Consider the following 18,666-nt stretch of genomic DNA (forward strand, 5'->3'; position numbering starts at 1 on the left):
AGCATAATTTCCATATTTCCATGGACAACACTTAATTAACACTTGATAAAAGTTGTTGTAGGTGGTCTTGCCCTTCAGAAAATAAGAAATTTTCTAAACCAGCGTTTAAGAAAGTTCAGAGGTGAAAACTGAAAGGTTTTTTTTTTTCTTTTTAAATAAAGGAAGTTTGTACTTCTCCCAATAGTTTCCTTTAGCAAAAATTATGCCGATTCTTCAAACATCTTGGTAATGCTTATTAACAAATTCTCAAGCTACCTAGACTGCTAAACTTTATTTATTATCACCCAACATAGTCAATTACAGCGGTTTATTCCACAAGCAGAAAGAGGGGCAGATAAGAATTGATCTCCTATGTCTTTGATTCCAGGCTTAACTTTATTCATGATAGCATTCATGCCTTCAGGGCGTATTGATAGACTTTCCTTTATAATCATTGCTAGAACTATAGACAATAATAGTTCTTCCTAGTCCTTACTAAGGAAGAATAAGAAAAAGCAAGAATGAGAAAATTTAATTGCAATTTAAAGTCTAAAGATACCTCTGGCAAGAAGGATGACTGTTAATTATTGTTTTAATTAGGATTATGAAGGTGGTAATCAAACAGCAAATAAAATGATGATTTTAATAGATTTGGCTATTTCCAATTCAGATGTTATTTTGAGAACTACTATATATAATCTATTTCTGTCTCAAATTCATCTACATTGTACACAAAGATTAAATCATTTTTCATTTTAATCAAGAAAAAAAAAGTTATGATTCCTACACTAGTGAAAACTAACTCTACTTCTGTGATCATGCCTTATATAGGAATTGTTTAGTATATGATCACACTACAGCGTTAAAGGAATTCCAAAGACTTTATGTTCAATATTGAAGACTTTAAAGCTAAGAATTCTGTAGACAATCAGCCGCAAGAGTAAAAATTGCATGCACTACCTTGATTTACTTTTTTATTGTGTATTACTGATGACCATGATACCAATATCGTATCAAAGCAACCAGAAGTGAAATATATGATTCTGGTATGTGATTCTGATATTTACTCTAGATTTGGGCTCTAAAATACAAGGTAATAGTCTTGCATTGTCTATCCTCTGTCAAAGTAAAGTACAAGAGCTGATGATCAAACAGATGAAGCCTTGAATATGGGAAATATCAGAATTAAGAATAGATAACATATCCTTACTTAATTCCTGATTCTTTACCTTTGCAAACTCAGTGAACTTTTTATATAGGTGTATAGGACAAACCTCTTCTACTTGTGCTAGAAGAGAAATCAATAACCAGATAACTATTAGATACCTGTGGAAGTCTCATTTGATGAGTAAAGATGACACCAAACACAGAGATTGTGAATGTTTTTTTCTGAAATTCCCCATTCTTCACAAGTTTCTCCTGTCCTGTTAGAAACTGCGCCACATTACCAGACTGCTAGAAGTGAGCCTTTATGATTTCTCAATTGCGAACTTTCAAAATCCTATGCTAAATCATGAAAGCATAAGAGATCTTCAAAGTATTTTTTCAGTATCAACAGAACCAGTGGCAGCAGTTTTGGTAGCTTTACCCCTCCTTCATAAGTTTAGCTGGACTTTATACCATTCTAGAAAGAACGGAACAAGTTTCAGTCCATCTCATGACTTCCAAATCTGCTGAGGGAACAGGATTATACACTATGATTCCCCTTCTTTGGGAATAGGCAAGGCCAATCAGACTTCTTTAGAAAATTACCACCATTTTCCCTTGCAAAATGACACCAATCTGACAGGATGGAAGGCAGAAAAATATGAAGAATGCAGCAGCTCAGAGAGGTGGCTTTTTCACTCTCATTTCCTCTAACTGTTGTGCTTGTGCTCCTTTCCTTCTCTATATCATTCGATGTGACAAAGTAGAGATAAGGACCCTGATGAAGCTCTTCTCCATCAAACCCAGAAGCATAAGATTGCTGAAGAATCCTGATAGGAGCAGAAGCAAAGTTAGAGGACAGGTAGGGGGAGAGCACTGATGCAGCACTAAAGGAAAATGACTGAGCTGAAGGTGCAGGCTGGGTTGTACTGTACTTATATTATCTCTGCGTTTCAGAGCCTCATTGGTTAGAAGGAGGAACTAAGAAGGAAAAATTTCTCCCTTAATATTTTTAATATCTTTCTGTGAAACTCCAGAACTGACCATGGCTAGCTAACGCAGCCAAATAAGGCACAAAATTCTACCAGAATGCTCAGAATTGAATTAATTGATAAATTTTGAAGTCAGAACAGAATTCTTTCTCTCAGTAAAACTGTCCTCCTGTGTAGCATGAGTTCTAACCTACTTCTAGAAATATGTTGGTATAACAAATATGCTACTGTATTATATGATAGCTTTGATGCACTGAATTTCTCCATTACAGCTGTGCTTTTTGGCCTTAAATTTGTACCTTTCATATACAGGGATGCCAGAAGTGTTACTCAAGACAGCTTTGGACTGCTTGGCACAAGTGATGATGTGTCACAAGGCAATGTCCCCAGCACTTACAGGAACAAAAGTATCTGGCGCATCAGAGGTCTTGACTCAGGAAAAGCTCTAGAAGAAAGACATGGCCATCCGAGACTAGAGAAAATGTGGGCCCACTACTGAATGGGGCAGGGGCCCTGGGGACAAGGGATACAGAGAAGGCAGAATTACTGAATGCCTTCTTTGCGTCAGTCTTCACTGCTAAGGGCAGCCCTCATGAATCCTGTAGGCTGGACATGAAGGAGAAAATCTGGAGAAAGGAAGACTTTCCTTTAGTTGAGGAGGATAGGATTAGAGACCTTCTGGGCAGGCTAGACATCCGCAAATCCTTGGCCCCAGATGGGATGCACCCACGGGTACTGAGGGAGCTGGCGGATGCTGTTGCCAAGCTGTTCTCCATCATCTTGGAAAGGTCCTGGAGAACCGGAGAGGTGCCTGAGGATTGGAAGAAAGCCAATGTCACTCCAGTCTTCAAGAAGGGCAAGAAGGAGGACCCAGGAAACTATAGGCCAGTCAGCCTCACCTCCATCCCTGGAAAGGTGATGGAACAGCTCCTTCTGGATGTCATCTCCAAGCATACGGAGTAAAAGGTGGTGGTCAGGAGTAGCCAGCATGGATTCACCAAGGGGAAATCCTGCTTCACCAATCTGATAGCCTTCTATGATGGAATGACTGGCTGGGGAGATGAGGGGAGGGCAGTGGACGTTGTGTACCTTGACTTCAGCAAGGCTTTCGACACTGTCTCCCATAACATCCTCCTAGGTAAGCTCAGGAAGTGTGGGTTAGACGAGTGGACAGTGAGGTGGCTTGAGAACTGGCTGAAAGGCAGAGCTCAGAGGGTTGCCATCAGTGGTGCAGAGTCTAGCTGGAGGCCTGTGGCTATTGGAGTTCCCCAGAGCTCAGTACTGGGGCCAGTCTTGTTCAACTTGTGCATCAATGACCTGGATGAGGGGACAGAGTGCCTCCTCAGCAAGTTTGCTGATGATATCAAGCTGGGAGGAGTGGCTGATACACCTGAGGGCTGTGCTGCCATTCAGAGAGACCTGGAGAGGCTGGAGAGCTGGGTGGAGAGGAACCTCATGAGGTTCAACACGGGCAAGTGCAGGGCCCTGCACCTAGGGAGGAATAACCCTAGGCACCAGTACAGGCTGGGGGCTGACCTTCTGGAGAGCAGCTCCACAGAGAAGGACCTGGGAGTGCTGGTGGATGACAAGTTGACCATGAGCCAGCAACRTGTCCTTGTGGCCAGGAAGGCCGATAGTATCCTGGGGTGCATTAGGAAGAGTGTTGCCAGCAGGATGAGGGAGGTGATCCTGCCTCTCTACTCAGCCCTGGGGAGGCCTCATCTCGAGTACAGCGTCCAGTTCTGGGCTCCCCACTACAAGACACACATGGAGTTACTGGAGAGAGTCCAGCGTAGGGCTACAAAGATGATCAGAGGAGGGCGGCATCTGCCCTATGAGGAACGGCTGCAGGACCTGGGCCTCTTTAGCCTGGGGAAGAGAAGACTGAGGGGGGRTCTTATCAATGTGTATAAGTATCTGAAGGGAGGGTGTCAAGGGGATAGGGACCAACTCTCTTCAGTTGTCCCATGTGACAGGACTAGAGGCCATGGGCAAAAACTGAACCACAGGAAGTTCTGCCTGAACGTGAGGGGGAATTTCTTCACTGTGAGAGTGATGGAGCACTAGCACAGGTTGCCCAGAGAGGTTGTGGAGTCTCCTTCTTTGGAGATCTTCAAGGCCTGCCTGGATGCAACCCTGTCCAACATGCTCTAGGTGACCCTGCTGAGCAGGGAGGTTGGACTAGATGATCTCCAGAGGTCCCTTCCAACCTTACTGATTCTATGATTCTATGTATTCAGATGCAAGAAGGGTCTGGTGCTTCTCCTTGAGGCTGAGATCAGAGAGACAGTATCTTTGCTTACAGGATGTGTGCTCTGCTTGAGGAGCTGTGTCACCAAGCTAAGGAGCAGTGGAAGGAAGTGAACAGACTGCAGCAAACGAAAAAGAGATCGAGAATATCTTTAAGAGATAGAGAACCTGACAAGAGACTAAACCCCTAACTGCACAGAGAGGGGTGCAGTGAGACTATGCTCAACTGAGCAGCAAATAGAGACTCCCAAGATAAGGATGGCTGGAAGCTTTATTGGTCCTTTGATGCTGTGAATAAGAAAGCACTACTGTTATAATGGAACTGGAACTTGGGCAAACATCTTCCCATATCTGAGATCAAGAAATCATTTGAACTTTTGACCTCATATGGTAGAAACAATGAGGACAAAACCGATTAAAAATAATTATTTGTATAGACTAGATCGTAAGTCCTAATCATAGGCTTCCAAGAGACTGTGTACCTGAATAAAGCTTTTCATTTGCATGTCTACTGCATGTGTTTACTCAAATATTTGCATACTTCTACCACACATTACATTGATTCATTCAAGTGTTTCTCACCTCACAGTAGGAGCACTGTGCATTTGAAACTGATGTGTCTCACATCAGTATAGACTGCATAATTGAGCCAATCCTTATTTATTAACTGAAGTAGTTAAAATAAGTAAATAAAATGTCGTAGAGCTATCAGTTTTGCATTGTAGAAAATACAGATAAGTAACAAAATGGAATCTTAAACTCATCTAAAAGTCTTAGCATTTTAAATGCACCTGCTGTGACAGCTTAAAAGCTAGCAGTTTAACATTATATGATTAGAACTTTAACTTTCTTGGAGCAATCACTAAAAAAACTCACAAATCAACCAGAACACAAAAGAAGCAAGTGCCAATACTTTCTGCTTATGCTACCTGTGAGCATTTTTGGAGCTAATTTCAAATAGCAACACTAATATTCCTACAGACTTGCTAATATATATTAAGTAAAATGAAAAAAATCAGATAATTCAATATCGTTTACTAGAAAACATGATTATTACCAATTATCAGATAGGGAATTGTGAATCCYGCTTCTAATGAAGTCAGTACRAGTTTGGCAATGATAGCAGGTAAAGATCACTACTTTTCTATAAATCATTATTTGTAGATCGTAACAATCCAGGTAAATAATATTTTAGAACTTTAGATAAGAAGCTATCAAGTGAAGACATTAATTTTAAAATCTGGGATGTAATACCTTATGTAGTATGCCCCCAAAATATTCATATGTTTATAGAATAAGAAGGATAAAATGTAACAGAAAGGACTACACTTAATATTATCAAAACAAAGGACTACACTTAATATGATCAAAACCAGCATCACTGAAGGTTGGTTTGCTAATTCCATCTTGGCTTGTGAGTATTTTAGCAGTGGGCTGCTAGCACAATGGCAGAAATTCTTTAAAGAATGACATTCTTTAAATAGTGTGCAGTTTGTGTTTTATTCTACTATTACTAGCCTTTAAGGTATTTATTATGAATGGTTTTATTGTAGTAGTTTTTGTATAACAACACAATATCAGAAGAGATGCTCAGGGCATTATAAAGCAACACAGAGCATAATTCAGAAACCTTGCCACAGATGTAATTTACATTCCTTTGCATTGCAAGGCCAGAGAAAAAAATTTGAAGGATACTTTCTGCAGCAGGAGAGCATATGTCTTTTGAAATATGATTCCTAATGCTGTGGACATATGCTTCCTTACCTGCTGCTAGCTACATTTTAGTCAGCATCGATTAACCATAAAGGATTCACCTTGCCAAGAGAAMACAAGTAGTTACTTGAAAATCTGCCTATTCCAGTGAATTTCTTCCTCTGTCATATTATCACCTCAGATGCATCTCAATAAAGAAACATTTTTGAGTAGCAGCTGAAAGTTGTTATATAGCTTTAGTGGGGGGAAAAAGCTATCTAATGGATCTTAATTGAAGATAGGTAGATGGAACTCAACATCTGCATCATTCATGGCTCTTTCCACAAGAAAATGCCAGCAACATTGGCTATGCCTATATTATAATTGTAGCAGAAGTCTGTGCTGAGACTCCTCACATTTCCAGTCTATGTGGTTCAGGGGGAGGCCACAGAAGGGGAGTGCAACTTAATCCTGCAACTGCAGAAGCTATGTTGGGAGGACACTTGAACTAGCACATCTTTCTGGACATCCTTATTTATGGAAGAAGAAATACAGAATGAATTTTTGGGAGTCCTTGACACGGTGTTTGTTTTGTGTRTCACTGACTGGAGGTTCTCGTCTCAGGAGACAAGCTTGGATTTGTGGGACAGTACTGTCCTCAGAATGTGAGATGATCAACAGTTGATGCAAAACTTTCAGATATGCAGCAGAATTGTTCAGGCCCTCTACTGTAAGCTAGCACCAAGATTTCATTATCCTTTATTTAGTTTTGGAGTTTCTACCTGTTAAGCATGTCCACCAAGTTGCAGAGCCTTGAAATTCCAACTCTTTAGTTGCTAACCAATTTGCCATGAGTAAGTCCATCAATGGTGACTGATCGCCACAGATACCATCCTTCAAATTATCTCCCTTCAAATGGAGAGAGCAGGAGAGACCAATTAAATAATTCAAGTCTTTGATCTCTGCGGGTTCCTGAACTATGGAGTTCATGGTATCCACATTTCCACCTAGTGCCCAACTCAGGGTTTCTRTAACTACCTAAACCTCAGGAACTACCATTTCATGCTATGCAAGCACTGGAGGCCCACCAGCGCAGACTTATAAGCATTTTAACAGGGTTCACAGAAGAATTTATGATGCTTCTGCCTTCCACAACTCTGGCCTAAGACCTGATGGAGACTTCAATATCTTAAAAATATGACTTAAAATATAATGGATATAAAAAAACTTCTAAAAATGATATTACCACAAAATAGAGGGGCAAAACTTGTTTGCCCTATACCCCTAGTAAAACTACACAGTTAGCATATGTTTTTAAACTTTRTTACTTATCAAAGCCAATCTGCACCGAAACCTGAAACCCAGTAAACARTGCCTACTACCTTAACTTCACAAACCTAATATCAAATTCACATTCATGCAATTTTTGCATTGTAATACAGGATAGCCAAAATGAAGAAATGAAGGACTGAGCAAACCTATCCTATTTCATTATTCTTGTCAAAAGAATAATAAAAATCTTCTGTCTTTAATCCTTGACTTGTACTATATACTTCTACTTTTCTGAATATTTCTATGGTGTCTTTCTTAACTCAAAGGAATCTTTACCTTTAGCATCTATTACATTTAGTGATATACAATAAGAAACAAGGCTAGCTGAAACTATACATCTACTATCAATCTTGTGCTTTGAAGAGTTTGCAGTGCAGTCACATGTCTRTAACTAAGGTCTTTCTCCATGGCACTGTTGTGTATCCTGTTTTCAGAGATGAGTGTTTTGAGGAAGGAAAGAAAAAACCTACATAATACTCTTTGGCCTCCTGAGGTTGGAAATGAGCCCTGAGCTAGAAGTCAGAAGCATTTACTTTCACATCTTGCTTCCTCTATTGACTATTCTGAGTAGTACAAAAATCTCATTAGTGAATAGAGTCCCATTCTATTCCCTATTCTGACAAAAACAACTAAAAATGACCAGATGTTAGATAAAAAATATCTAGATTTATAATGGTATAGTTTTTCACTAGTCCTAGCTAATTTTACTTTAGATTTGGGCCATCTGTTTTCATTTCTACGTGTTAGATATCCTTCTAGTTTTCCTGAAGGGGCTGACTTAGGAGTACAAAGCAATCWAGTGCCAAGTTAAGGGAAATTCTTTCCTACTAAGAGATTTTCAATGAGGCCAACTAAGCTGAAAAAAAATTTTACCTCTATAGAATTAATTTTTGTATATATACCGAACAGGTGAGGTTACCTATTTTTTAATTACACACTGGAGGGCTTCTCTCCTTAAGGAATCACTGGACCTGATCTTATGTGGTAGGCAAGTAGAAGCATCATTAGAACATAGAGCCTAGATTATATTGTTATAATACATATTGAAAGAACAGCAGCTAATGTGGGGAGAAATTATTATGGTTTGTATTACAGTTGTTTAGATAATGAAAAATTATAAACCAGCACTCCTTCCTGCACATACTGATTATTGACAATCATTGACAATCAATGATAATAAGCTAATCATTTTTACAAAAGTACAWTTGAAATTGCATGATTTTTTCTTTAGGGCAACGGAAAATGCATTTCCTGAATTTCCAAGTTTGCTTGTTTAACATAAGTGATAGACTTGCAAAGTAGTGTTACTGTTTCACTGAACCGATACAGTTCTATGAGCTTCCCTGATTCTTACCTTACCTACCGCAGGCAAAACTGTAAAAGTGTTTTTGTTTTTTTTTGTTTTTTTGTTGTTTTTTGTTTTTTGTTTGTTTGTTTGTTTGTTTTTCTCAAGAAGACATTTCATGCTGGCAAATTTTGTATTTAAATTTTGACTTTAACTTAAGGGCACACAGAGGCCCACTAGCTTCAAATGAGCCCCTATATTCTCTGCATACTTGCTGCAGTTTCCCAGCCTCTTTTCTTGGACACAGACAGAAATAGTGGGTTTTTTCCCTTTCTAGTCCCCATTCTTTGGGCTTCAGATCAACTTAGACAAAATCTGGGAGTCAGGTCCTGCTTGATACCTAGAATCTAGGTGGTTACTATACGTAGAAGCTTATCCAGCTTTTAATGCRTCCTGCCCTGCTTATTTACCTCTTGTTTATGTCATCCAGACAGAGCAGAGTAATGGCTTTCTAGGATACATCCAGTATGGTTTGATTGTACATTTGAGGACTTCCCTTAAGAAGGCAGTAACATTGCTTCACAACATCATTTTCAAACTATTTCACAATGCAAAAAGAATCTCAGCATATGTATGTACCTATACGCTTTGGGTTTGCTTTTTCGCGAGAGAGTAGTTTTCTTAAGTTATTTGGAGAAATATTACTTCTCTCCTATCAAAAGCATCCCTACGCAAAAGACAAAAGCAAAAGAAGAAATAAGTCAAAATAAATAAGTACATAATATAACTACAAATTTCTGCATGTAAAGGATGTTTTAACTTTAGTCCAAGGATAGATGTCTAAGAAGATAATTAGTAGAYGAGAAGGGAGGGCAAATTGGTGTGTATTATTTTCTGTATATGACAACACTTCTGTTGATGACTGAAAGCTTTGAATAAAAAAGGTAGGCAAAGAGGAGATGCTCTGTACCTCACACAGAGTCTAACTGAGGCTCATCATTTCTTTAAGGAAGTTGCCTATCACCAATAAGCATCTTTTCATTATCACAAGTAAGTTAAAAAAATTATTGAAGCAAACGCCCAGATCAGTTTCTCCAGACAGCGATCATGAATATACTTCTCAGCTCTAATTAAAATGTTGCCATATCCATCCACTTGTATGTCATTTTTATGTGCAGCTCAGAACATACAAAAACGTATCTTTTCTTAATAGATTTGTTTGCAGACGTTAGATTCAATTTTCGTCTCCTGGATAAACATCAATTGAAAGTGATACATTTAACTGTAATAAACCTATTACTTAAAAAGCATAAATGGAGACTGGAAGCTGAATGGACCCAAATATATGCATATATGCATGGACTTAATACGTATATACATATGAGGCACATACAACCAAATGCATAATAATCTTAGTACAGATATAAAATTCCCCAAACTCTGGTCCTTTCAGATTTAATGATACAAGTGATTTTGACATATTTTCTRTATTTCATAGTACCTTTGTATTCTTGTAGATTTGGCAATAAATTAATTTCCATAACAGCCTATTTAGGTATCTGTATGTATAAAGATACATACATACATATATATTTATAGATCAATGATCAGAGGAATATTCAGAAGAACTTTTGTCACTGACTTTCAGTGATGTTAGTGTTCCCAAATCACTGAAGTGTTCTGGAAAAATCTCAAATATATTGTACAACGAGATAAAGATGAAATACATCAATGATTCTTCCAAGTCAAACAACAGAACTTTGGTTTTATGATCCTGTCTGTGCTTCCCCCATTCCATCTGCCCAATAAATCACACAGAGTAAACAGCATTGAACACAGTTTGCTTATTTTAAGGATAAAGATCTAATGAAACCTTGTTTAGATCAGGAGATAGCAGTTGAGCAGTTGCAAGGAGTAAATATGTCACACTTTATATTTAGATGCTATGCCATCCTTCTCAGAGACCAAAATCTCAAGTTATTTTCTCTTCTTTCTTTTTAAGGACATCAGATATGATGTCAAGCATTCTTTACCACACTTCCTTTAACTACTGCAGATTTCCATCCCTCCTCTGAATTCTACATACACAACAGGTCCATGATTTAATTACTGCTATTTATTCTCTTTGTCTTATTTTTTTCCAGATTGCACAAAGAGTCAAATTGTACTTCCCAGTAATGCGTCTCTCAGTATACATCAGCTGTTAGTCAAAGGAGCTATCTTAGATTTAGATTCCACCTTCCCCTTTACCTGGGACATGAACTCTGGAATCAAAAAAATATGATTATTGTTTGTTATTGTTTGTTTCATGAATGGAATTGTAATAGTCTTGAAGCCATGCTTTGTTTTTGCAGAAGATGTTCCTATTAAAGTAAGCATTGCTGTACTATATTTGATATTCAAAAATTACCCTTGCTAAGAAAGTATGGGAATAACCACATCAAACAGGTCAGAAGAATGATAGCCAATATGATGAATAAATAAGAACCTCTGCTGAGCAGAGCCTGTAGAATTTTTGTTCTGCTTTTATGCGTTCCTCTGACAAGTATCAGAGGTAAGCACGAGACAGTTCAGCTTCCTAACATGGTAAAAAAAAAAAACAGAGAAAAAGCACGAGACAGTTCAGCTTCCTAACATGGTAAAAAAAAAAAACAGAGATGATTAGTTCTCCAGCACTGTGAATTTATTTCCATAATATGATAATATAAATGCTCCTCTCAGCACACAAGTGCATAAAGGATATGATCCACTTTTATCTGTTTTTTTTTTTTTTTTTTTCCCCAGGTTTGTGAATTGAATTGCTTGTGGAAAGCTAGGATGCAAGGATGCACCATGGAGCCAGGCAAGAGAGGAGGGCAGAGCAACACCTCTACATTCATGTGACAGTGAGTCATAATAATTTTGTTTGCTGAAGTATAAAATGGCTACTGTAGGTATAAAATGGCTGCTAGATTGTCTGATGACATTGGAAGAAAGAAAGGTGTTATGCCTTTTAGAAAGATGTTGTACGTGTTGGGGATGGTTTGCTTTTTAACTTGAGCTACGAACAGTGAAAATGATTACCCTAGGGCCAGCATCCATGACAACATGAAGTGCTTAAGTCTTGAAAAGATGTATTATGAATAAAAATATAACAGTTTAAATGTGCCCAAAGATATTTTATTAATTTAAATGTCCTTCATAGTGGATAAGCTTTCACTGGCATGGAGGTCAAGGCATTTTATTTGCACTGGATTTAAGACAGACTTTCTCTCATTTTTTAATAAACTAAGATGACAATAGCTATAGAATGGTCTCAAGATGTTTTAGGATTTGACACTTCAGCTGACCACAAGCTAATCAATCACTCAATTACAATTATATTTAGATGCTCATATGCTTCAAATAGGTCACTGAGCTGGCTAAGTACATCTTTGATGTGATAGAAGACCACTAAAGAAAGGATTTAGTGACTCCAGAGAGTACCTATAATGAATTTTAGCAAGCACTTGCAAGCTGGATAAAAGACAATATAGATATTTGCATCCTGAAACCTGAGAGCAGCATGACACTTCTTCAGATACGATATTGGAATAATCATCGCCAACAACACTGATTTTAATGTTCCAGCCAGGATTTTAATTTAGATTTAGGATGTGACAAAACCCCAGATGCCTTTTCCTTTTCCTCTGAAAAGAGGAAGAGACTTCAGTCTCATTAAGTTTCTTAATTTCTCTCCCCATTGTATGGTGACACAGAATCTTCTCTGATAGCAAAACAAAGTGTGCAGTCTCTGATTATTTCATTTAATGTCATAAGGTTCACCAGACTACAAAGGAGAGAGGAGGATTATGGAGATGGTAAGAAAAGGAATGCAATTTCATAGCCTTAAAACTTGAACCTGTTTGCCAGAAGCAAGGATAGGCCAGGTAGAATGGTAATGAGCAATGATCTGCATGATGATTTGGGCAATGATAAAAAGTATGGGAGCTGACAGAAGGGTTCAAAGGGGATATAAATTGTTTTTAGAGGGAAGATGAAATTTGCTGTGTTTAGGAGGAAGGAGAATGATGACTAGATAATATAASAGATAGCAATTGTTTAAAGAGTAGGGGGGTTTGCCTTTTATTTGTAGATTTTGGTAGCTGTGTTGGTAATASAAAGAAAATCTTTCATAGATAACTTGCAGTGCATTCATTCTAGAGTTGGAGCATAGTTGTCCCTATGAGGAGCCAGTACCCAGTAATGATCAAATGGTAAAGCTCCTTGAAAATCCCAAGGAGACTGCTAGGATCAGTAGAGCATAGCAACAGTAATTCCCATTGCTATAGAAGCTATAGCAGCTGCATCTAAAGCAACCCGAAAAGAAGTCTGGGAGAAAACAAGTCGATTCTCATACCAAAATGAACTTTCATTATCTCTGTACTCTAATGGCAACTTCTGAATAATATACTCTATTTCAGGCCAATATAGCATGATCAATTTTACTAGTACAGTCTGAACATTTGAAATCACCCAAAGGCTTGATGTTAAACTATAATTCCCAATATTGAGATGTTCATTTCATATTCTTTGGAAATATCTTGACTTCTAAGAGCTCTTAACATACTACCAATAGACATCCTAGTTCTTTGTGAATCTTCTGGAAAGATAGGGAAGCAACGATACCATTATGTGATTTACAGTGATCACAGGAAAATCTGCTCCCTACCACTACATGAATACTAAACATAAATTCTCTTATGTTATGGCTTTGTGCYGCCCAGTAAAACAGAGTTTGATCCAGACTAGGCCCTTTTGGTCCTACCAGAATAAAAATACCAACACTGGAATGCATTTCTCTGATGGTAACCAAAAAGTCCGTCCTTTCATTCCATCCACAGTATTGCTTAGAAGCACCAAGAAAACAGAGTACAGTGAATATCTGGAACAAATTATCTCATTCTATTATCTGACACTAATCAATTTCATGGCAGAATGAAATTATGTTGCTCTATTAAGAATATTTTTACAGTATACTGTGGAAGATTGAGAGCCATTAAAATCTGTATTTTTTTTTTAGTTTGCTTTAAATTTTTTCACTATAAATTGTATTTTCAGAAGTGTAACACTAAATCTGTTACATCCTGCCTTAAATCTTATAGCTTAACTACAACAATTACAGATGATTGTAACAAAGTCAGCCTAAACGAGTGGTGTTCAGTGTGTGGCCCTGTTTTACTGATCACCGCTCACTCCTGTGTACAAACACAAACATATTAGTCTACACCTAGGTTTTTATGAAGTAAGTTCCATAAACATTTCAGTGTCACATTGAGACATCTAATTTAAAATAAATAAATAATTCCTTTTACACCACCCCCTATCTTCAAAGCACAGCTTGCAATGACTCAATGCCCAGTTCTGCCAATCAGGCTTTGTGTGCCAAATCAGGCAAGCATTTGTTATGAGATGAAAAATTAATATTCTTAAAAATTCAAATGATCTGGTAATCTGGATGTTTTTGTTTGATTCAGGTACTAGAATTGGTATAAAGTTTTCCCAGAACGAAGAAGGATTTTGCTAGCAGAACCAGAGAAGAGATACTAAAGGAAGAAACGCTTGAAAAAGCGTTCCTCTGACCCTTTATAAGTCATTTGCGTAGGTGATTATTATATAGAGTTTTATGTAAAATTAGGCATCCAGCTGTTTTCCACAGTATGTTCCATTACTGTAGCAAAAGATACACAGATTTAACTTAATGCTGTATAAAGAAGTATTAAATCAGGCTCTGTACCTAACATTTTTCTTAAAGGAGGGATTTATGCAGTGATAGGATGTCTAGCCAGTAGCAGCACAGATCCTAAAAAAGCCTAGCTACTAAAAAGGAAAGGAGAGGTGAGCTATGGAGTCAACCTTCTGCAAGGTCTTCTTACTACAACACCTGTATTACCTATGAAATTCCCAATCCCTCCTTTTACAGAAGATGATATGAATGAAGCATACAGAGACAAAACTATAGCTTCCTAACTTAGGACAGCTCCCAGGAGAAGAAAGCATGACTATTAAATCTGCACTTTCTCAGGAGTGCACAAATTCATGGGAATTTTGCACTTAGAATACATTCTATTCAATATWTAATCACAATCTACTTCATTTAGGTAAATATTGAATACAATCATCAAAGCAAACTTCATGGTATAAATGCTTCATCTGAGTTTTGTGGAAAGCCCTGGATTATAATTAAAACGAGGCTTATAAAAATGTAACTATTCAGAATAAGAGCACCTAAAAATGGAGGAAACAATATTCCCAGTTTTAGTCAAGTTATGTGAAGCACAGTCATATTCTCCAGGAGGAAATTTTTCTTTAATTTGCAACCTGCCTTTGGGTTCATAGCTATCTTGAGAACAATAGGAGCAAAAGAACCAGAAAACATTAATTTGGTATTTTTTAAAGCACTGTCCTCTACTTTCAACCTTGAATTTATTTAGGAATAGGTAATTATAAAAAAGTGTTATTTTTATTACCTTTGTATTCTGTATCCCTTAAATCTTCCTGTAATATTATTTTTTCTTTTTCTTACTTTATATGTAGTTTCATCAAATTTGAATATATTCATTATATTTATGTTCAATTCATTCTGTGTAGACACCTAACTTAAAATTACTATAGTATAAAAATGTAAACATAAGTTACTGTCACTAGAGTATCTTTTAATTAATAAAGAGAAACAGGTACTTTTGGAGTGCTTCATTTGACCTTTTTGAGACACTTCCTCCAGGAGATGGACTGTGCCCTAGAATTGCCTATTTCCCATCATACACTGGGGAGAGTGTTAAAAAGATCTCAATCATAGATATCTACATTGCAAACTCCTCCTTTGTTTGCTGCATTGCACCAATTAATGTATTTATTGCTAGCACAACATTCACACCTTGTTCATCACCACTTTGTGGTTCTATCTCTACCTTTACATACTGAAAATCAAAAATTGATTCTGCTTTACATTAATGAATATTGATCATATGCCAAAACTGTGATCATATGCCAATCATATGTTCAAAAAAATTCTCTTTTAGACACATTAATAAACCAACAGTAATTCCTCAACAACACATCCTTTTCTGATCCATATAGGAAAACAGAATGTTATATAACATCATAAAATGTAATCTTACCTGAGTGCTTGTGGAAGTAAAGATGATTCATATCACTGTATTGCAAATATACAGAAATCACGCAAATTCTGAATAAAAAAGGATACATTCGTATGGCTCCTGTTCTTGTCCCAATTGCCAGAATTTTCTGAACGGGGTCAAAAGCTAAGGCAGTGGGTAGATAAGGAAAACCATGGCGAACCGTCTGAAATAAAACAAATGAACAAAGTGAATGATTTGTAACAACAGAGAACAAGTTTATGTTTTATTTCACTTGTACAGGAAGAGAATCTGTATTTTGCTTTATGTTGTATTGTTTGCAATACATTTCAAGAAAAGTATTAAAAAAGATGTAACATTCTGAATACAGAAGTAAATTTCACTCATGCCAATTTCAAATTATGCTATTTATTCTGTACTGTTTTATATTCTTTTATTTTAACAAAGTAGATGGCAAAATATGCCAGCATATAATTAGTATATTTTGCTTTTATGGTATACTGTAAGSTAATCTTAATATGTCAGGCAGCCGTAATTTTAAGTTGAAAAAAATACATTTAGTATGCTTTTAAAATATTGTCACAGACAGTAGAAAGGAATGGAGTATGTCCAGGGCAAGAGATCCAAAAAACCAAAAAAATGAATTGAGTCTATGAGGTAAAAATCCTTAATATCATTTAAAAAAATAACATATCAAAGATATTCTTAATATGAGCAACTGAACCACTCATCCTTTCTTAATCTTTATTTATAATATTATGCTTTTAATTCTAATTGTTGAAGAGAGACTTTGGGGAATAAATGAACTGAGCATGAAGTAATGCATGCTTGAGTTTGAAAACAATCATATTTAAAAAAATATTAGCCTGAGGGCTATGACCAATATGACCTACCCAATTTTCACGAAGGAGTAAGACTCCAGCATAAGAAAAAGAGTAACTACACTAGATTATACAAATAATAATAAAAAAGAAGTTGTAATGGGTGTGTCTGCCTACCTAAGGCTGGATAATAAATTGCCTTTTTTAGTACACAGCTGGGATGGAGAGGAAGTGCTTGGGACCAAATGAAATTTAACATTTTCAGATATTTTTTCTTCCTTGAAATGATCTGTGTCTGCTGAAGTATTCAGCAGTCCCTACGGAACAACTTCAACAAGAGGGAGTCCTTAATTGCAGACCTGTTGAGTAAAAGGTAGCTGATGATCTCTACAGCTGTATCACTCCACCTATGATTTCTTTCTCTCCAGCTGAAAACACTTCAACTGACATTCACAAGTAGTTTGGGAACAACTAAAATGCATGTTATTCAGTAAATAAATTCTTCCCTAAAAGAAATCTTACTCATCTCATAGTTTAATTATTACTGATAAGGGATGTCTTTAAAAAAATGCTAATTACTAGTTTCCAGACTCCAAAAATTTAGAAATATATACTACTTCAGTAAATTGCAAAACAGTAACTGATTTTTTTATGTTAATGCAGACATTTATTAAAGATCTCCATGACTCTTGTTTCTGCTTTGGTGTTTTGTATGCAGGTTTCTTGTTTCTGTTTTTTTTGTTTGTTTGTTTGTTTGTTTTTTTTAATTTTCTCATCTTCTCAAGTGGTAGGATTGCTCAGACTAAACAATCTGATTTTAAGACACCTAAAATGGAACTAGACTTATATATTGTAAAAATGCTTTTACCTCTCTTGTCACAAAACCCTCTGGAATTACTAACTGGAATATTTCCTAATGTGTCTAATGTTTGGCTGAACTGCATTACTAATTTATTTARTAATAAATAAATAATAAATAATAGTAATAATAAATAATAGTAATTTTAATAAATAATAAATAGTACAGAAATTTCAGATTTCTGTATTCTGGTGAATAAACGTTCTTCCATACCTGAAAATATATATTTTTCAAAAAGGTTTTTTTGAGTATTATTTTTTTAAAATCCTTACTATGATAAAGTTCGAATTTCTAACAATTCCAATCATGACAAAACTTTTCCAAGGTTTACCCCTGGCTGTGGCTTATAGTCCTGCTTCTTCAATCTGAGAAACTAAAGATAAGTATTTTAAAACACTTATTTGAATCTTGCCTATGTATTTAGCATCCTCCTTGTATTTTCAGTATTCTTGCGGTCTATATGAAGTCAGACTTCTCATCTGGAAATCTTACTTGAATTCTGCTATTGAGGCAAAGTAACTTGGAAGGGAACTAGCTGTGTGCATCTTTAAGGACCACAGCTCAGTAAAGATTCCTGACCTCTAGGACTGACTCAAAACTGTTATTTCTATTTTTCAGCCGTTTTTGAAATTAAGAGGATTTATAATAATTCCTATATGGAGTTAACTTAAGATCTTGTGAATACATAACTCTTCCATTTGTAGAATAACAAATATTGTTGAAATGTACTGATCCTTCAAGTAAATTACAATTTTCAAGTAAAATATTTACATTTATTAGAACTCCCAATTAAAAAAATAATAAAAAAAATAAGGACAAACACTGTCTAGAAGGAAAGTCAAACTATGCTGTATACCATTGAAATGGAAAAAATGTCTCTATGACTGAGATTGTGGCATAAATTGGAGCAGATTCAGAGGTCATTCTGGAGATCAAGTCTATTCAACAGAAGAACAAGGACAAATTCTAACACTTTAGGTCCCCAGCCTCTTGCCTTTTGTAATACTGTAACAACCACCCAATTTCCAGGGACTATGAGAAAAATAGACATGAGAACACAGCACTTAAAGTAGATTTTTCAATAATATATTGATACTATTAATATGAGCATATATGCAAGAATTAATAATGATTCTAGAAGTGTGCCTGCACTTCCTTACAGCATTTAGTAATACAGGTGAGGAAGGGGAGA

At 36.4% G+C, this 18,666-nt stretch overlaps 1 protein-coding gene across 1 annotated transcript in view; it reads right to left on the minus strand.

Moving 5' to 3' along the window:
- The window catches only part of STXBP5L (syntaxin binding protein 5L), a 201,063-nt gene that overhangs the window by 167,759 nt on the left and 14,638 nt on the right, over positions 1-18,666 (minus strand). Inside the window, exon 2 of the mRNA XM_085324665.1 lies at positions 15,902-15,999. Coding sequence (XP_085180791.1) covers positions 15,902-15,999 — 98 coding nt within the window. The remainder of the gene's footprint in view (positions 1-15,901; positions 16,000-18,666) is intronic.

The sequence above is a fragment of the Rhea americana genome, unplaced genomic scaffold, assembly GCF_003343005.1.
Source record: "Rhea americana isolate MKP2758 unplaced genomic scaffold, rheAme1 scaffold_92, whole genome shotgun sequence".
In the NCBI taxonomy this organism is placed as follows: domain Eukaryota; kingdom Metazoa; phylum Chordata; class Aves; order Rheiformes; family Rheidae; genus Rhea; species Rhea americana.